Source organism: Pyrgilauda ruficollis, unplaced genomic scaffold (genome assembly GCF_017590135.1).
Source record: "Pyrgilauda ruficollis isolate IOZ18807 unplaced genomic scaffold, ASM1759013v1 scaffold25, whole genome shotgun sequence".
NCBI lineage: Eukaryota > Metazoa > Chordata > Aves > Passeriformes > Passeridae > Pyrgilauda > Pyrgilauda ruficollis.
The window spans coordinates 12448617-12470144 of NW_024523822.1; the positions used below are offsets into that span (position 1 = coordinate 12448617).

The 21528-nt window shown below is 41.0% G+C and overlaps 1 protein-coding gene across 1 annotated transcript in view; it reads right to left on the reverse strand.

The window, feature by feature from the left end:
- Window positions 1–18377, reverse strand: part of SYBU (syntabulin) — a 40794-nt gene extending 22417 nt beyond the window's left edge. The window contains exons 1-3 of the mRNA XM_041470755.1: window positions 18240–18377; window positions 17875–18061; window positions 4685–4882 (exon numbers count right to left, since the gene is read on the reverse strand). Coding sequence (XP_041326689.1) covers window positions 4685–4882; window positions 17875–18061; window positions 18240–18266 — 412 coding nt within the window. The 5' untranslated portion in view covers window positions 18267–18377. The remainder of the gene's footprint in view (window positions 1–4684; window positions 4883–17874; window positions 18062–18239) is intronic.
- Between the last annotated feature and the right edge of the window lie 3151 nt (window positions 18378–21528).

Genomic DNA, 21528 nt, shown 5'->3' on the forward strand with positions numbered 1-21528 from the left:
TAATACAGCCAGATGTCAGGAATATAACCTAAATCAAAATTATATTTTGTTTTTAAAATAACCAAAGTGACTACCTTTAGAATACAGACAGATACAGAAGTAAAGTAGCAATACGGATTAATTTATTTGCTAATTTTATACTAATGGATTAACTAGTTACTACTTGCTTTCACAGGGGACTCCCAGAAATAAGTTCTTGGACATTTAGTGTCCTGGGAATCTAATCCTCACATACCAGACAATTACAAAAGAATGAAAAAACCCCAAACTTCAGGAAAAGCATTATATTTTAACAGCTAGGCATTGTTAACAGATAAAACATGCTTTGCAGCTAACACTTGCATTTCTTCTCTGATCTGTTTGGCTTATTTAAATTCTAGTCTTAATATTTCCAATTGTCTAGGGTAATTTTCCTTGCCTCCTTTTTGATCACTATCAGCTCTAACACTGACTAAAAAGGTACCTGCACCTATTGAATACTCACAACCAAGTAAGGGCAATACATTCTGCTCCACCTGTCTCTCCTAAAACTCCTAATTGTCCTGAAGCCTTCAAAGATTAATCTGCTCAGACTGGGACACCCTATCCCAAGGCTCATTTACAGCGGCTTAATAAATTCACCAGGAAGAAGTAGAAAACACATGTTGAGTACATGATTACTTTGCCTTGTACTTACTATTTGCTAAATAACATTTTTAGTTGAATAGTGATTGTTAAAAGATGTATTTTTTTTCAATATACCTTCATTTTTATGAACTTAAGTGGCCAAGCAAGGGCAGGAAAAACACGAATTGTGCTTTGCAACTACTTAACTATAGATGTGGCTGATGCACTGTTTAAAGGACAAAACAAAGTCCAGCAACACAGCATTAGAGAGAATCGCTGGGAGGTAAAAGGGACCTTTTGAAGCCACCCAGCCCAATTCCCCACTCAAGCAAGTCTAGCTGGAACAGGCTGTCCAGGACCATATCCAGTTGAGTTTTGGCTATATCCATGGATGGAAACTCCACAGCTTCTCCAGGCAGTGTGTGCCAGTGTCTGACCACAGACAAAAAGAGTGTTTTCTGGTGTCCAGATAGAATTTCTTGTTTTTCAGTTTGTGCTCATTGACTGTTGTCCAGCAAATGTAGGTGCTCTGTGTGGTGGAAACCTCTGACATTTTCCCATTAATCTGAACAGAAAAAAAGTTTTAATGTCCAAACTGCCACCCTTCTTGAAATATAATCCGTAGCAGTTCAATGACACTGAAATCCAAAATATGCTATTTTAGCCAGATTCAGTAATAAACGGCTAGATGTTTTATTAGCAGTGAAAAAAACCAAACCCTTTTTGCATAGTCCTCTGCTACCTGGAATGTTTATTATTGTACCAAGATGTGAATGACAGTCCTTACAAGGTTTGGGAGCTGACCCTAATTTGGGCTCACCTAGGGCTCCTTTTGTGCCATGGCATTTACACATCTATTCTGCAGGATTCTGAAGGTGCTAAAAGGTCTGGGACAGCCTTAATGTTTTCTTCTTAGATCTCAATAATTTCATGTGAAACTTCAGCAATTCTGTGGGATTTAAGAAACAGCTCCAACAGCAAGCATTCAGGAAACTGTCCCAAGTGTGCCTGTAACACCAAAAGCAAGAAGACCCGAACTTTACAGAAATGCTGAACACAGCTGATCAGACGTCCTTCTCAAATTCTGGTGCTCACAGAGATTTAAATACATGTCTGTGTTAGTTTAAACATGCAAGACTTTTAAAAGTTATTGACACAACTTCTGCTAAATATTCTTTTCTTTATCCATGTCTTTGAAAGAGGCAGATTTTGCATCCTTTCACTAAGCGTTCTAATGGATGTTGAAAAACCAGATGAGAAAGACTGTCAAAGGAACAAAACAATTCCCACAGCTCTCAACAGGATGTGGACATAGACTACAGGAATTCAGGAGGGATCTTTCTAGGAGGACTACACAAGAATGTGAGCATGCAGAAGTGCTTATGGTTCTGTTTATTCAATTACAAGAAGTGTAGGATTCAGTACAGCATCTTGATACAAAACTAAGACCAAGGTTAATTAAGTCTTTTTGTGCCTTTGTGTGAGGACATGTTCTGCAACACATTTTGTAATGCTTTTAATATTATGTAAATAAATCACATCTAAAATAAGAACCAAATTCTAAAATCCTGAAATTAAAAGGCTTGTAGCTATATCTGAGAGTGGATGTTCTATTATTTTCCTTCATGTTCCTGTTCTCTCCATCCCTCCCTGGGAAAGCAGGCACAGGTTTTAAGCCAAATTCACTTCTACACTGATGTGATTCGGATTTAATGCACAATATAAACCACTTCCATCTCTCTCAAATGAATAATTTCTTCATTATTATAAATACTTTATAGGTTTAGTGAGAGCACTTCAGGATTATGTATGGTTCTCTATGCAAACTACATAAAATATGAATGATAGCCTAATCTATTTTGTTAATACTTCAAGAGGTGAAGATGGCTTAGACTCATATAACATAAGGCCTTAGGCTGTTTGAGAGGAAAAAAAGGCTATGTGTATTTTGCATTTTGAAGTACAGGAAAGAAAGATGAAGTGATGTTACTAGAGAAGCAGAAAAGTCTAAGAGCTTGGGAACAGACCAAAAACATCCCAGGGCTCATTCTCAGTGCTATCCCTTTCTGACATTTCCTGAATTATCTACATATTTGTGTAAGTGTTTCTTCTGAGAGTCAGCATGCTCCAAGAAAACAATACTGGAAACAGACAGATTTCAGCAAAATGACAGGAATTTTGAAGGTCCATAGTGATGGATGTAGTTGTGTAAAAATGTAGTGCAGGACATGGTAAAAAACAGTGGTAGGCTAGATTTTTGTCTCTCATATATAACTCCTGCTATGTAGTCATTGTCACAAGCCATTTTAGATTAATATGAAGTAGATATAATCTCTATAAATCAAGAAGGGCTTTTGGTAAAGAGAAAATTACACACAATTTCTTTTATATATGACAAGGACATGTTGCTGTTATTCTCCTCCACATCCCACTGCCCTTCTATTGATCCCTAGTTACTCTCTGAGTGTTTTGCTACATGATGATGCCTCCTCTTTGCACAATGGCTATATCTTCTTAACTGAGTCAAGAGAAATTCATGTGCAAGTAGGTCATGAGAAAGAGACTGGGTCCACCTGAAGCTATGGAATGAGATAGCAATGGAAGAAAATCGCTTTAATCCCTGTGGCCAACACTGAGGAAAACAAACCATAGCTCTCCCCTGTCATCCATGTCTGACATGTCACACTTGTGTCAGCTCTCACACTGTGACATGATTTTGAACAGTTTTTCACTAAAAAACTGTGAGATATTTGGCAGTAGGAACTTAGAAGTACTCTGTAAAACAGATCGGGTTGCTGAATATCGCAAAAGGCTAATAACTTCATACTATAAGGCAATTAAAGTGTAAAACTGAAAACAGTGAATTAATTTATTGAAAAAGGTGCATAACTTCTCCATGAGTATAGGACTCTTCATTAGAAAAAAACTTTTGCATTCATTATTCACATTTTGCTAAGCAAGTTCATATTCACAAACAAAATCATTGTGGTAGCCACAGCTGTGGATTTGACTGGTACATATCCCTTTCACTGCAAACCTTGTAAAAAATATTACCTATCAGCCATTATGCACAGCAGTGGGAGACTGGGAACACTCAAGTAACATGGTGCTATGAAATGAGCCAAAGAACTTGCAGGGATAGTGGTAAAACAGGTTTAATCAACCCTTCCAATGACCAAGCCAGTGAAGAGGTTTTTCAATAGATTTTCCACTGTTTTTGGATTAAACATGCTGGCAAATCTGAGCTGGTTTTTCATGGAAGTATCTAAATTGCTTCCAGAGGTAAAATAACTCTGGAAACAATATAGCCAGGAGGTACCTGAGCTCATAAACCATGTCAGTTCTGCAGCTGGCTATATACAGGGCCAACTTTGTCTCCATGATTAATAAAATAGCAACACAAATATCCTGACCATTTGTAATCAAGAGCTGCCTGTACATCAATCAAGTGATATAACATATTTTATATCAACTGACTAAAATTACAGGAACCAATGGCACATCTGGATATTTAGTCTTGGATGTCCAACAAGCAGGTGCTGATTTAGCTGGCGGTCTGAGGTGGTCCATTAGTCCAAGGCACTGGGAGATACACTCTTAATTCAGCCATTGCAGTACAGGTCCAAATCTGCCAGTCCCACACACAGGCTGCCTGTCAGACATCTCATACCCCCAGAGCTGTCAGAGCCTGGCAGCACAAAGTTTAGGCAGGATCCAACAATAAATTTAAGGACATCACAAAACTTTTTCATTTTAAGAGTCATTTATCTTTGGGCACTGAAATATGAGTGCAATTACTATGAAACAGAATAAAATCCATTTCAGCTATCTGATATCACCATCGAGCCTCATAAAAAAAGTGAATATGTCAGTCGATTGTAATTCCATGAAAAGGACAATAACAATAGTGTTTTCATATCTTTCAGGTGGCTCCACAGAAAGAAGCCACCTATTTTATTTACTATCAGCATTAGTGATATGACAGGTGCACAACACAGGTGTCTATGTATGTAGACACCTGTAAATATACCAGTCAATTAGGAAGTGTAATTAAGGAAATGAAAGGAATGATACTCACCGGGCTTTACAAGGCTTGTCTTTGTCTCCTTCTTGTATCGAGCCAGCTGCGTATTCCCTTCACTCATTGACCCTGGACTGAATTTCTTCCTGGAAAAATCTCCATCACTACCAGTGCAAAAACTGATTGGACTGTTTCCAGCATCAGAAGGAGTCTTAACTGGAGATACTGACTGGCTACTAGGACAGCCAGTGTCATCTGAAGAGAAAAGGGAAAACATCAACATTTCTAACTAATAAGTATATGAAACTTAGCAGAATAAAAGAAAGAGTGTTAGCAGAATAAAAGAAAGAGTGTTTGAACTACAACTCTTTACAGTAAGTGATATGTACAACCTTGGCTCTGAAACCTGGTGAGAAGCTATTTGTTTCATGCATTTTGTGAAGAAATCTTGAGTACCTTATGGCAAGCTACAAGGGCAAGTACTTGTTTTACTCAGTCTGACAAAATACAAAATCACAGGCTACATAATGAGAACTCCTATCTAAGAAGAATTCCTTTAGCAAGGTTAGGGAATATTGCAGCATGAAGATATCTTCATGTTTCTTACACAGGATATTTATTATAGGAATTTTCATTATGTAGTTGTGCACACTGGCTGCAGAGCAAGCATGGGCCATATGCTCTCCTTCAAGAAATGTTCCTGTATCTGAGCAAGACAACTACCTACAGCCCACATGCACAAAGTCAGGAATTTCATGTAACTGGAATTAATTTTGAGGTTCCTCAAAATTGTCTTTCCTTTAACAGCAACCATGATCATAGAACTCTTCCATTCTTGACAAGTGGCTGTGAGGTAGCTGGTTTAGAAGAGAGTGGGTTACACACAGATTGCTTTTGTTTAAAGCTGAATTCCTCTGCGGGCACACCAGCACTCCAGGGCATCAACAGCCACCTTGGGAACAGACCCAGGTTCCCGACCTCCAGGGATACAAATACTCCAGCTCTTAACAACTGACTGCAAAGTAAGCAGCCTGATTTTGAATGAAATCCACATATCAAACCCCAACTTAATCTAATCTTGTACCATGTAATCTGGAGTAATTGTAGTTCCCCTAGAAGTCACGGTGGTTTAATTGATACACAACAAAACCAAACATGCTATGCTGACTCTCCTGGAGAATTGTAATTGTTCTTTCCCAGGACAAAACGAAAGCTGCCATTTGAATTATGCCATTGCACTCTTCTCCTGATGCATTATCTTTAGCTAACATGAAACCCAAAGAAGTACCTGCAACTGAGCCAAATAATTTGCATGACTGTTTTGCACTTACCTCTTCCACCCTGTTCATAATGTAGGTAAAGGGTCATTTTGTACTGAGCGTTGCATGGGCATATTGATTTAAAAGTCAGTGCATGACTGCATGTTTATGAGTCAGAAGGGACACCCCACATCTATCTAACACCTTTTTGCCTACCTCCACTCAGCAGGAAAGAACAGCTTTTGCCTTTTTTAGCTATTTCTCCTTCAGTACAGTAGAAAAACTTCATTCTTTCATGTGATCCAGTTTTCCTTCATGCCGGGGCACTTGTTCTACCCTCACTCATCTGTTCCAAGGTTCTGCCTCTCATTTCTCCATGTCCTGCCTTCAGCCTGAGCAAGGTACCCACAGCTGCTGACTGTCCAGAGCAAGCTGCATGCATTAGGCTGCAGGAGCAGCCAGCAGCCTGAGGTGTTGCATCCCAGGACTCTGCCAAGTGCCAGGCATGATGCCAAGCCAAGGGACAATCCAGCCTACCGCCAGAAACACCTCCCAGGGCACAAAGGGCAGTAACAGTGCAAAGCATCCACTCCAGCTTAATCATATTTAATTCTTTTAAATAATCTCAATTAAGCCAAAAAGCATCTCTTTTTGCCATCTTGCTGCTGCCTTCTATAACTCAGAATTAGTTCCTAGCAAAATAACAGAAAAGAGAAAACTGCTATTAAGTTTTTCAGCCTGTCCCTGCATTCATCCTAACGCAAGATTGCAGCCCACATGACTTTAGTTTACTTTTTTATCCTTTCCATTCCCACCAACATCACAATATAACTCAACACAAAGAAGAGAAAAGATGGCAATTTCCTCCCAGATCAGCATCTGTTTCCCTTTCTCCAACATTTGGAGTCTTCTGCAGGCTGAGTGAATTTTACCTGCAGGACAGTGGATCAGCACCACTGAGTGAGCTCCTGAATTGCATATAAGCAGCTGCTTCAGCTGTATCCAAAGCAGCCTCTCTTTAGAAACACACAAACATTTATAATCAAATATATTCAGAAATAAATGACAGCTTGCACAGTTTGTTTTAATTATGACTTTTCTACTTAGATGTTTCTGTACGTGGCATTAGTTTCCAAACTTTCTGTTAGAACAAAAACAACAAAAAATCCCCACACAAACAAAAACCCCCTCAAAACAAAAAACCAAAACCCGAGCAAAGTCCCCTCCCAAAACCTTCCACCCAAACCCACAAGAAACCATCTGCCTCATCTCTCCACCAATACAGTTACTGCAATACCCGCACAGCTTCTGCAGACCTCACAGATCTGTTTTATATGGGAGAATTTATGTAGAAGTAACTCCAAAAGCTATAGAGATGCAGCCTGGAAGAACCACAGGAGCTGATAAAACTTCACCCAATGAAAGAACTAAACTATAGTGTTAAAAATTGAGGCACTAAAACCCTCAAATGGGCAAAACTAACTACAATTAGGAAAAAGGTAGCTAAAGAATACATACTAAAATAGCACAAAAATGTTGTATTTACCAGCCCCCCAGCATTGCCTGTGATATCACACTGGTGACACTGTACCATTAGATTATGTCATATCTACATATCCTTGTTTTACTGTTAAGAACTACAGCCTTCAGTGCAACAGGGCATCTTAAAAAACAACAAATGAGCCTGGCCACCTGACCCACAACTCACCCTCCTGGCACAAGGAAAAGTCCTGGTGAAGAGTGAGATGCTCTCTAGCTGCTTATTGCTAGCCAATTGCTTGCTTACCTTCATCTTTCCTGCTACTAAAACCTTAACAGGCTATTGATTTGTATTTAATACCGTAGGTGAACTCACCACAGGAGCAGCAGACCTCCCTGTGGACCCTGATGTGGAGCTGTTTCCCCCTCCATCTCCAGACAGCCTGACCACCCTCCCTGCTCACTGCTGCAGCGACCCCTCTGCTCCTCACCTGCCAGCAGAACGTCACTGCAGCATGGTGCATTCAGTGCTTCCCCCAGACCTGCAGGCTCCTCCTAAATCCTGCTGGAAACTCTGATGGAAGGAAGCAAAGACCTCCACCTGCCCAGAAATGGGCCAAGATAAGGAATCTCTCTCAAAAATGTGGGTAAGGAGCAGATGAGCCCATAATGGGATTGACTTTCTGATATGATGTGCATACAGTTTCCAGCAAGGTCAGTTAAGGTTCAACCCTGTAACTCAACAGGAGTTTTGCCCCAGTAAGAACTTCACACCTTAGACTCCTCAGAATCAGAGGCACACCTGATTTACCTTCTCAGGCACATCAGCATCAGGAAGACAAAACAGAGAAAGCTGGTAAATAGTGCTGTGAAAGCCTATACTTCTTATCTTGCCTGAATTTACTTGCACAAGAGGTAAAATCACATGAATTTATAACACACGATTTCCATTGCTTTCTTTCACAGTGTCTTTTTTTCCCACAGGGGCCTCCTAGGAGCATTCTGGGAGTAGACTTTTCCTTTGAACATCAGCTGGATTTCATCACTTGAAATTCTATGTCCAAGCCCTCTCCCAGATCAGACATGCCTGCCAAATTTCAAAGCCAAGCACGGGATAGTGTCTCCTCAAACAAACCATCAGGAAAGTTGCTCAGAGCACTCTGACATTTGCATGCCCTGACTAACCTTAAACAGTAAAGTCAAAATATAAACAACAGTGTTAAAGATAACAGTACTCTGAACAATTGACAAAAATACTGCTCTGGTAGATTTTTAGGCTATATGTTAAGATGTGATGATTTTCTCAGCACAGATATCTTAGAAGGTTCACTAGAATATGCCTTAGAACCTTCTTTAAAAATATACTGCCTTTCCCAAAAGGCTTCAAGAAGCTTTGAATATGCAGCCTCCTTATATAACACATGTAAATAATTAATGATGCTCTTGCTGAGGAAGCACTGACTTCTTTTTACTTTCACTCCTAGCTGCCAGATTGAGTTAGGCACTCCTGTGACACTGAATTATCCAGTTCCTGCCTGATATCTATTTCACTGTCCAACATTTGTCTCCTCCTAAGAGTCCCCTGACCAGTGTTCAGGCTGTACATAGTCTGAATTTCCACCAAGAAATGTGGATTCTGGAATTAAACGTGTGGCTCTTAACAAAATTTTGAATGTTCAGTGTACCAAGACAAAAACAATTTCCTGGCTTTTACCTGATGGTTATGTTTGCATTCATTCCAGGATCTGTTAGTCTGGGTAGCCACAGCTCTGCCAGGAAGGTACACTGCAAGCTGGCTACTGGCAGTGAGGGAACCACAAAGGGTAATTTTTCAGGGTAATCTCCCAGTCTGCTTGTCTGCCTCGCCTTTTTGACCTTCATTTTTTGAACTGTTTTGGCCTTCTCTTCATGACTGTAGCACATGTATTTATGTAGCACAGGGGTGTTTACGCAATTACGAAAGTTGCTGACAGACACAAAAGGGAACACAGCACCTATCTTCCACCTGTAAGTCTCTTTCTGCGTTAAACAGAGAGAAAGAGGCTCCTCTGGAGGGTGAGTCAGAAGGACAGCCCCACTCAGCCTAAGTCATCCCAGCACTCTGAGTCACTGCCTGCAGGGTCACAGCTCTCTCCAGGGACCAACACAACCACTGCTCTGACCTGGGCAGCTGAACCGGGAATGTAAGGGCTCAGTGCCCAGGCAGAGAAAACTGCCAATGGGAGAGTCACAGCATCATTCTGCAACAACTGGGAAACACAGCAAAAGCAGCAGACGAAACATCAGAGTACAAATTAGTCATACACATAGAAAGGCAGAGGTAGGAGCATATTCACATTCACAGCAGAGGGTCTCAACAGGCAAAAATCCTACCTCATACCTCTGGAGGCACCCCCTCCTTCCAGCAACCACTGAGGGAGCACAGCCTAAGGTAAGAAGTGGGAATATTCTCCTCAGCTCCTGATTGTACTAAAACCTTTCATTTTTACTGAGGTGTAGTGGCCATTCCAGTATGTGACTGTATGTACACTGTAAGTTTAGTAATTTGCTAGTAACAATTTGTCACTTACAAAATCATACAGACTACAGAAAAAAATATTTATGAACTTCACTAAAGGTAGAATCCTAAAAATGCTACTAGTTTTGGTCCTTCTGATAAATTTAAAAGTAATTTCTTAGCTATTTTGAAGACCTGTTTGGCTCTGTATTTAAGAAGATTTTTCAGAATGTGACATACTTGTGAGGCAAGTCTCTTACCAAAAGTCAAATATAGTAAAGTAGAGCTGAAGCACAAGGACAACTACAGTAGTGTCAGGAAAAGAGAGGAGGCCTACTTATGCAAAATCCTGCCATGCAAATAATTTCCACATTTAATCTCAGTGTCTCTGCAGGCAAAACTTGAATTAACTATGCTCCATTTTGCTTGTGAACAAAGACTGGCTAGCAGCTCCACCACTCCCTGAGGTCACCTACAGAGGCTCTGCAAATTCTTGTCCTTGAAGGGTTTCTAGACTCCAACAGACAAACACATGGCTGCTGGGATGTGCTGGGAACAGTCCAGCTTCAAAAAAGAGGCTGGATGAAATGATGTCCACAGGTCCCTACAATCTACATGCTTTTCTTTTTGTCAGATATTCCACATCTGGAAAACAACCTGCTATTCACAGTCCATCTTTCAAGCTAGAACTTTTGACTGTAATGCTCTAGTCATAAAATCTAACCCAGCAAAATCACAACTAAACATCTTCAAGTGGTTGCTGAGGATCATCAGTGTACAGGCAACTTTTGTACCTGCTGCTCACCAGCCCCTTTGAGCTGGCTTCTGTCACACCCACAGGCTGACCACCAACTGCTGAAAATTCAGTATGAGAGCTGCTCACTGACTTTGGTAAGAGGCCCTCTCTGTTCAGTCACAGCATGGCAGGAATGCTGACAGGCTGAGATTATATAGAAGAGGGGAGAGGAAGGTGAAAAAAGATGGACTGACCTGCTGCTAAGCTTGGGCATCTTTTGCAATGCAGGATTTCACATAAACATGTCTTTAAAGTGATCTGCTCTTGATGTCTGACTGTGCAATTGCTAAGTCATACTGAAGTAGCTAATTTTAATTTTAAATGATTTTGGCAGCAAATCTACTAATGTTCCTTCTACTTGAACATTTCACTAGCAAACAGGACTGACATCAGCTCTGTCAAAACATAGGAAAAGAAAGAGGACTATATAATTGTGGTTTACTGGCTTTGTCATTACATTTATAGCCCTACTAATGGTGTATTGCAGAAGAGAAGCATAAGGGCTTACTAGTAAAAATATCAATAAAAATAGCACTGTTACTAGGAGAGCTGTAGTCAGGAATAGCACAGCTTCCTGAGTTTCATTATCACATCACAGAAAACATCTGGATAAGGGGTTTAAGGTGATAAAGGACTGAAAAAATCTATTAAAAATTTTTATAGAAATTTTTAAACTAAATGTAAGGACAGGAAAGAATCTAAAAAGAAGACAAAGAAGAGTATTTTCTGTTTGGTATGGGTTTAAGCAATTTAGTAGACCTGTTAATCTTTTCTGAGGACAACAGCTGGAAGTGGAACCACTGCTGCCACCTCTGGTGGGAAAGCATCGACTATATCCGGTGTAAGAAATACTATGCATTTAATATTAACATTAGGTGAAATATATGTGTATATATAGCTTGGTTTCTGTGGGGTTTTGTGTGGTTTATTCCATTTTGCAGCAAAGAAAGAAATTAGAAATATTCTTTCCAGTTTTGAAGGCACCATTTTGGGAAATAAAAATCTTCAACAGACCACAAAGAATTTAAGAATTTTGTACCTATTCCTCAAATAGTGCAACATGTTACACTAATTTTGTCTCATATAGCTCTGCCTCCATGGCTAATAGCATATAACTGTGACCCTCACAGCTTCAACATCACTTCATAAGGTTGCTTTGCTTACCTTCTCATGGAAGGAAGTAATATATATTCTATCCATTGTTATTTTATGCATATTTTTCTTTTCTCTTTTCTTTTAACTATCCTCAAGCCCAGAGTGGCACCCAGCAGCACCACAGAATCTAGTCACATACACTTCAAAACACTGTTTGAAAATTTAATGGATATATACTAATCCTGTAAATGTAAGGCTAAAATATGTAATGTTGAATTTCTCTTAAAACATCAAGATTCTCTTTTAACACAAAATAAATCCAAGACTTCTGATTCAAGTTTCATTCCTGCTACAAGTTCTGATTTTCTTCAGAGTGCATGACAATATTCAACTCAATAGAAAGTTGCATGAAAAGCACTGTAAAAAAAGTATTGGATTATACATTTGTGGTGAAGAAAATACCAGATAGAGTTTAGAATTCAGCCCATAGTACACAAGAAGCTACAACTAAAAGGGCAGTAGAAAGGCTGAGGTGCAGTAGAAAGGGTGACTGCTCTCAGGACATCATGCAAAATGTTCCAGGGAGAACGGGCACTGTCCTACTGACCCCAGGAGGCTCTGGGTTGGGTTTTAAAGGTTCACAGTACTGACAGACACATAAAAAGGTGACAAAAAAACATCCAAAAGGTCAAATATTTTGGCTTCCAGATGTTATTGTGTGGCAAAAAGAACAAAAGGATTGTTACTTAGTCAGGGGGGATAAATACAGGGGGGATAAATGAAGTTGAAAGGGAAGCAGGGAAAGGCCAAAAGCTGGGAACAAGCAGACTTTGCTCTTTAGTACCTAGGCACTGTTCTTATTTCCAGGTTTGGAACAGATCTCTGTGCCACAGAGACAGAACTGGTGGCTCATAATTTGAACCAGTAATAAATTACTGCATGCAAGCTGGTCCAGCAGGAAATTCTCTGGGGAAGCAGTAGTGAGAAAAGGAAGCATGTCACCAGTGCCATTCTCATGAAAAAAGGCCATATGTGTATTTTTGAAAACAGATTTTGTTTCAATGTTTTTGTAAATTAATATCACAGTCATCACTGAACTGCCTTACGAAATGCTGCAAATGAAAGTGCTAGAAAAGAGCTCCAGAATTCTGAAAAAAAGGCAAAATGACTGTGGGAAAGCATAGCATAAAGGACTGCAGGAAAGAGAATCTAACTTTCAGTATCACATACTTGAGAACTTTTAAGCATGTTTCTTTGAATCAGTAACTCAGGGAAAAAACATAAATCAAACACATAAACCAGTAAGGAACTATTTAGAAAAATATTTTTTCTTATAACAATAAACAAGTAGAATGAGAGAGCTCACTGTTTCCATAGTATTATATACATATATACAAACAATAATAGGAGCAATTACTTTCAGTAGTTTAAACTAACTGTCTGGCCTCAATCTGTTGACTTGTTAAAATACTAAAAAATTTAGTTTTCTGTATCTATTTCTATTCAGGAATATATATTTCAGTCCACATACTTATTTTGTATAGTCTCCAAGGCTAGCTGCTTTATAATGCAATCTGCTTCAATGCTCTAACAGAGAAATTATTTACTGGAGTGCAAGAAGGTACAGCTTTTTTCTTCAGTAACAGTTGTACAACCTCTTCTTGTCTATGGCAAGCAAAATGGGTTGTGCATTCACATGGACTTAATAAGCCTGCCTAAAGCCTACATGCTTTTTTGGGCACACACTGTGAACTCAGCCCCAGCATCCACCAATAGCTGGGCCAACTGGCAAATAATCTCTGAGATCAAGGGCACAGGAGCAAGTGAGCAAGGAATGGCAACACTGAGATTCCTACTGCAGCACCCACACCCCAGGCTTACAGTGCAGCCGCTGCACACGTGCACATTTATTGTGCCACACATGCAAAGGACAAGATTTAAATAAAATCTCCACCCCAGAAAAGAACAAGTTATGAAACAAGGATTGAATTTGAGTAAGTGTTGAACCAGATCTTGAAATTTTAAAGAAAAAGCAAGAACGAAGCTTCAACTCCCTATTTTTGAAGACTGCGTTGGAGTGAGTCACAGTCACTGATGTACAGAGCTGCTGGTTTTCAATAGCTTGCAGGACTATTCAGTCTAATTAAAAAGGTGATTTACAGGTAAGCCCAAGAAAAGAGGAAGTGTTTGCTACAGATATAAACCAAGTCCCCTGGCTCAAAAATTCCTTTGCTGAACTAATTGTTAAATATACAAGAGCTTCCTACAAAGCTACATCTTGGTTACCAAAGTTTCACTGCATTCCCTGGCAAAATTCTGGCAGCTGGCATCCTAGAAAAGGCTGAAAAGGAACTTGGGCACTGTTGTAAAGGTACCGTGTAACAAGTCATTTTCATACAGAGAAATTTAAAAGCTGAGCTAGTCAAAAACCAAAAGTAGAAAAGAAAGTACATCCCAGACTAAATTCCTTTTAAAAAGAAAAGCTGAATACACTTACTGAGCTTAGCACAGGCTGACTTCAAACCAAGGACATGTACACCAAAACCAAGGACAAAGCTCTGCCCAAAGTATCATATTTTTTACAAAGCAACCACTAACTGGAATGACCAAAGGCAGCTGCTCCTCCATGGATCCCTCAGCAGGAGGCTTGTTTGAGACGCTCTGGATCACATTCTCTGCACAACTGACAAGGTAAGTGCACGCAGCCACCTGAAAGCCAAGTGCAACTCAGGAGAGAAACACGCGTGACACAGGCAAATGCTGTGGCAGTAGCAGGTGAGCCACACAAAGCTGCTGGGAGAGTGTTTTTCCATCTTTTGACACTGTATGAGTTCTGTGGCTAACATCCGAGCCAAAGAAGAGAAGTGCTCCCATATCAAATGACAACCAGGACCCCAGATGCTCTAAGGTTTTAAGAAAGGGTTGTGCATGGTGAATTCAGACACAAAAGCTCAGCTTGCCTACATAACATCCAGACAGCATCCACATTCACTTGGCAGAAACAAAGAATATTAAAAACACATATAAAAGCATATTAAAATTTTGTCAGGAATATCACAGATCTGACTAACACTCTCACTGTGTTTCATATGGACTTACAAAGCAAAACTGACATAAAGTCAACTACAAATAATTGACCAACATGATCAAGTGAGGCTCTGATTCACTCAAACAAGACAAAGAGGGAGCTGATCATGCAAATTTAAACCTATCACAGCCAGAACTAACAACTTCTTCAAAAGAAACTAAGCATTACAAAAGCTGTCTCTTTTCTGTTGCCAAGAGATATTTTTTGCTGTTACCACCATGCTTGCAGCACTGCCATGGCTCCCAAAACCAACATTATTACTACCTACAAGATCTACCCTCATTTAAAAAGAAGGAACTTCAAGCCTGAGACCAGTGTAAGCAGACAAGGAAAATGGACAACATCAGAAGCTCTACGGAATGAAGCAAAAAATGCATATTTAATGGATGAGGGGAAAAGAGTAATTTCTTTTGGGGTAAAAAGAAATCTACAGATCATTACTTGGAGTCAATAATAATGGAAGAAAGGTAGAGAACAATCTGACAAGAGGAGGGTAAAGAGGAAATTAATTATTCCAGGGATCAATTCATACTATCTGATGCTTATCAAAAACATTTTGGAGCTTCATGCTCAAAAGAAATTACAAAAGAGACATTTATCCAAATGTTCGTGAAGTTTCTCATACTGCTGCATTAGTGTTCCCATCTGCTTTCATCTTCCAAAGGTACTATTTGCTGATTGAAGATAACCTTTTTTGCACATGCTACTTCTAAATTAAGAAGAAGCACCAGGAGAGGCAGGTTAGGGCTGTGGCCCCTCCACTCATCTCTCCATACATCTGTTCACCATCCCCTCCCCAGAAACAGGAATTAGCAGCTACCTGCTGCCCCTGGGAGATTTCACTTAAATCAGACAAATGCTGATAAAGAAGACTCATAAGTGGAAGACAAGAAAGAGATGGAAGAGAATGAGAAAATCAAGTCTGTGACTGTTGCCACACCTGCATCCCAGTGAAAAATCCATCAAACCTAGCAACAACTGAACTGGAGCCTAGGATGGAGGACAGTGCCTTGGCTGGTCCATGGCTGTGTAAGATCTGAAGGCTCAGAGCAGCAAACCATGTAGTGTGTACCTGTATGGGTGCTGCAGGCAGCTTTAGGAACACAAAACTCTCACATGGAGAAAAAAAATCAAACTAAATCATTCAGCATGCATGAAATAATAAAAGATGAATAAAATAAATTAAACAGATGAGTGGTTGTGCCTAAGATGCAGGTTAAGAGACCAGCATTGCACGCTGCAATACCTCTGTGAAAGGTGCCATAAAACTGTCAAGCCATGAGATCAGACACACCCAGAATAAAAACAACGCGCTGCTGGGACTCAATACAGCCTATGCAGTGCAGTGGGACAGCAAGGCTACATGACAGTGGCAGCTACTTGTTGAGTAGATCTGAAGAGCAGGGTATGAATGAAAAAGATGAAAAAAATGCCAGTGATCAAGATGAAAGACTTGTCAACACAGAAGGAAAAAAATCAGGATGAAAATAAGCTATTTGGGAGAGGTCATAAAAGAAACATATTTCTGGAAAGCTTCAAAAGATTTTATTTCTTTGGAACACGCAAACTCAAGCAGGTAAGGTGGAGGAATTGAAAAGGCATGGGAAAAAGACTCCAGCATTCTTACAATCCTATGATGTTTGTTTAACGCTCTGCATTGTTCATTAAACAATAACCAAATAGATCATTCCACTGAGCCTGAATTGCAAAATCTGGCAGAGCTAGACTCAAACATGGATATTGTGTTTCTCATCTAAGAAAACTTGTACACTGTGTTCAATACACTTTTTCATGAAAGGAGTTAAGAAAGGAATAACAGTAATCTAATCCATTGTACTGAAGAACAAGATAAATAAGAGTGTTCCTGTCTATTCCCAGGAACACCTCTGGTAATTGGAAATACTTTATGAACTAAAAAATAAGGAAGCTGAAGAAGTTGCTCTGATACTAACTATTGCAAAAAGACTTCTTATAATTCAGATTTTTAAATAGAGAATCACAGAAGCATAGAAACATATAGGTTGTAAAGACCTCTAAAGTCATTGAGTCCAACCACTAACCTAGCACTTCCAATTCCACCACTGAAAATGTTACACTTTCCAAAAAACTGATGATTGAAAACTAATTTCTCCACACCAAAAATACCTTTTGAATTACCACAGGCATATAGAGTCCAAGGTGTTCATGATGTGACTCTCAATTGACCCCCCTTTGTTATGCGTGCACATTAATGTCATTTACAGTGAAGAGTTTCACTGAATTAAAAAATTACTCACCACTAGTAGGCATCTTTCACTGCCAGTTGAGGCATTTAAATTGCGCTAAACTCTACACAGGGCAAATATTCAGTATTAAATCTGTTTGTGAGTTGCCCCTCGTGATATTTTGAAGAGCAAATGACATTTTTTTGGCCTACTGTTGGAGAGTAATAATTTACTTCTGATCAACCATGCATCCATTGCCCTCTCTGTAGAGAGGCCATCATGCCCAGCTCATATCTGGTGACATGCTCATCAGTAGAAGCCTGAATTCTGAAATAAACAAAACTTATTTCAATATGACAGTGAAGACTTCACCTACATATTCTGCTCCAATTCATGGAGATCATTGTCAAAAAACCAAAAAGAATTGCAGTCTGATAGCACCTCCCCTGATTTACCGACTTTTGATTTAAGGGCTTTTCAAAATGCCTTAATACCACGCTGCAGTTGTTAAGGCAAATATTTCTCTTTAAAGCAACGCTTCTGCCGCAATAAAACCGCCAACTTTTTTAGCAGCGGATAGCAGAACTCGGAATGGAAACATCTGGTGTCACTTACGGACACATATTAAAAGAACAGATACTAGATTTCCCTGGAAAAATCAATGGTTGCCCTTCTTCATCGGTAAAACGGATTGTTCATGCGGGCACACAGATGGGAGCCCGACACACAGATGCTGCGGCTGGGATGACAGCGAAGCCTCGGGGGTGGCCGTGGGGGGCACACCGTGTTCCCCAGAGACCCCGAAGCTGGGGGGATCTCTCTGCGGTACCTGAGCAGAAGCTGTTGCTGCTGATAGTTCTGCCGGAGCCCGCGGAGGAACTGGGCGGGTTGAATTCCCGGCTTTCCTCTTCCGAAAAGGGCGATTCGGAAGCGGGAGACACCTTCTGCTGCGGCCGAAGGACCAAGCGGGGGATGCGGCTGCGGGACACCTCCTTCTCCAGCTGCGTTCTGTGCTCCTGCTCGGGAAGGGACACCCCGTCAGGAACCTCTCGGATGTGCCCTCCTCCTTCCATCATCGAGGCAGGGGCAGGCAAATCCCGGCCCCTCCGCCCCCCCAGGGCGGGGGCAGGACGCGATTTGCCTGCCCCTGCTTCTCCTCGCTCCCCGCCGCGCCGTCCACCCTCGGCTCCTCACCTTGCCGCTCTCCCGCAGAGGTCCCATCGCTGCTCAGTCACGGCGTGGCCGGGAACAGGCACCTGGCATGGGCGAGAGGGATGCGCTGAGCGGGGCTGCGCTGCCGCTGTCGCTGCCGCTGCGGCGCTGGGGGTGGCGTTGCCCGGCCCGGCCCCGCCGCCGCTCCCCGCCCCGGCACGGCGCACGTGGTGCCGCCGCAGCGCCGGGGGCAGCCCGCCGTCCGACCGGGCTTGCCGGGCCCCGGCCGCGAAAAGCGGAAAGGAACGCGGGCATAAGGCGGGGGATGCCGGTACAGATACGATGGATGTATGGCCGCACACTTCGCAAAGCGCAGCGTCAGACTTCTCTGCTTCTTAGTCATAGAATCATAGACTGTTAAGCACTTGGAAGGGACCCTAAAAACTATCTAGTCCTGCCGTCCCCGGCCACAGGCAGGGACACTTCCCACTAGACCAGATTGCCCAAGTCCTTGTCCAAGCTGGTCCTGAAGACTGCCACTGCCGGGGCATCCACAATTTCCCTGGTCAACCTGTTCCAGCGTCTCACCCTCCTCACTGTAAAGAATTTCTTCCTATTATTTTTCAGTAACCTGTTTATGGAACATGTAGAGAGACAACAACTTACTTGATTCTGACATAAAAACGTACTTAATTCTCAGATGATACATTGCAATATATTTAATTGTCGTATTTTCTCTCTTACTGTTCATTGTGGTAATTGTCGTTGACCCTCCTATTGATTAATGCACATGTGGTAACCTTGTTCATCTGCTCTCTAGAGAGGATCTATTTAAAAAACAAGCATTAGCAGGACTGCATTCTGGGCTATAAGCATATGCACACAATGGGTGAAGAGGACTGCTTTTCCACAAGAAGGATGATGCAATTCTCAATATGAAACTCATTGGAGGTTCCACATATATGGCTGCTTATAGGACTTAATGAGCTTGTAGAAGTTGTACTTTCAGCAATCATATTTTCGGGCAAAGATTCCCTTTACATTTATGCTTCCTGCTGTTCTGGTTTCAGCTGAGATATAGTTAATTTTCCCATGAAAACTATGAAGGGCCCCCGTTTTTCATTGGCACTTCTGTTTGCTATTAGACTGTAAATATTAAATACTGTCTCAAAAATAATTTAGAGCAAATGTGCCTTTAATGTGTAGTGCAGAGAGCATAGCATCAGTAACAGGAAAGGTGATGCATTCGTCTGGACCTCAAAGAGGAAAGAGGACACTGGTAAGTACTGACGCACTGATTGTTGTGTATCCAAAGAGTCATAATTACTAATTTATTAACCTGGCATCAGAATTAGATCCATTACTTATGTAGAGCTCCAAGCTATGCTTTGCCAAAAAGATGATACTATCCTTCCCTGGCGATGACAAGACATCTATAATTCAGAGATGTGAGGTAGTTGCAGCTGAAAAAAAGCCTAAAATTCCTGTAATAAAAATTCTGTGCTTACAAAATATTTTCTAAGCACTGGCACCTACCTTCCTGCCACAAAAGATCAGGAAGAATTCTGGACCTTTCCCTACTGCTCCAAGACTGTTTCCATGGAAAATTGCAAATCATATATTTTAATCACACAAATTTGCTCTTCTGTTCAGTAGAGATCAGAGCACCTGAGACCATGGGCTTCTCCTGAGACCGTGGGCACCCGTGGCACATTGGGGTGGAAATTTCCCACGTACATTTGCAAAGCTGCTGTACCAGTAGTAAGAGTAAGAAGAAGCTGTGCAGCAGCACTGCCATTGCCATAGTAACTCAGCTCCAGAGCTGCTGGTGCTGCTGATTCAATTGTCAGAACCTGTTTTATCTTTTTCCATTTCAAGCTGAAATTTTTGCCTTGCTAAGAAACAAGATATAAGAAATGAAGTCTTCAGGCTGCCTCAGGATTCATAATGGGATGTGATTCCTTTTGATCTTCTCTCCTCTTGGCAGAGAGATTTATGGCCTTATCATAAATCATAAAACAATCATTAACCTTCAAGCAAACATTTTTTATCCCTTACAGTCATGTGTATCTTATAAATATTGAGGAATTAAGTCTTTTCAGTAATTGATGAATTAATTAACTTTTAAGTCACTTATTAAAATATTTTTACTTTGGACTAGTTAATCATCAGTACTGGGAGAAACACATAATTTGATATGAACATGTCATGTCACTCTTATTCCTCTCATGCCTTTTACAAACTGTCAAGATCTCTGCACGACTTATAAAACTAATTTTATAACCAGTGTGTAACTGAAGAAATCTGTGTTTGCTGGAAAGAAAAAATGTTATGCATTCAAAAGGACCTCAGAAAACCTACAGAACACAGTGTCTTCTTAGCCTTTTCTTGCTTTACTCCCTCCTGAAAAATAACAGCTCTCCAGGAAGCTGCAGAGGGCTGCAGATTCAGCAGAAGCTCCTGGACTCCAGGCGCTGCCAGGGGAAGCTGGGCACTGCGCCAGGCCCTGGGGTTAGACCTTATGCATTCCTGAGTGGAGAACAAGGTACATGAAGCAGTTTTTATTCCAGGCTTTTCTACAAAGTTCTTCCTTCTGGTAGAGTGCTCTTCCAGAGGTAGGTTGTGGGGGAGAGAAGATGTGGTGAAATACAGAGGATCACAGAACATGTTCTGCTGCTGCCTCTGAATTTTCTCAGTGAGAGGGGGAATGGAATTCTAATTCAGCAAAGTTTTGCTGGCCAGCAGTTGGCTGTGTCCATTAGCACAGTCACAAGGAGCTCATTGCATTGACACTTCCACTTCTGAACTGCTGAGAAAAAAGCTTCACCTGATGTTTTTGCAGAGCTTTCTGTGAAATTTGTTTTGTTAAGTTTATTTGTTCCATCTGATGGCACATTGTTTTAAGACATCCACAAATGTTGTTTTCCAGTTTGCTTTCTTGCAGTGTAGTAGTTTTGCTCATGAGCTGCCAGAACAACAGCAGGAAAGCAGTACAGTGAAAGTCTCAATATCCTAATTAAGTGCCCAAATACCTCAGTTCAGAGTTAGACACTTCAGAAGAATAAGCAGAAACCTTGAGATACTCGGGAGAGAATTGCCTAGAGCTCAGCAGGATGTACAAGACTACCTTTGCACCATTACACACAAGTGGTTTATTGATGCTGCCAGCAGAGACCAAGTCTCAACTGTGGCCTTCCCTGTGGTATAGCCTTTAATGTTTCTTTCTGTTTCCATGAATTTTCCTTTTCTGTGTAGTAACTCAGCTTCAGCAAGAAGGCTTCAACTCCTCACTTTTGTTTTGACCAGTCCTTCAGAATGGAAGCAAGCAGGA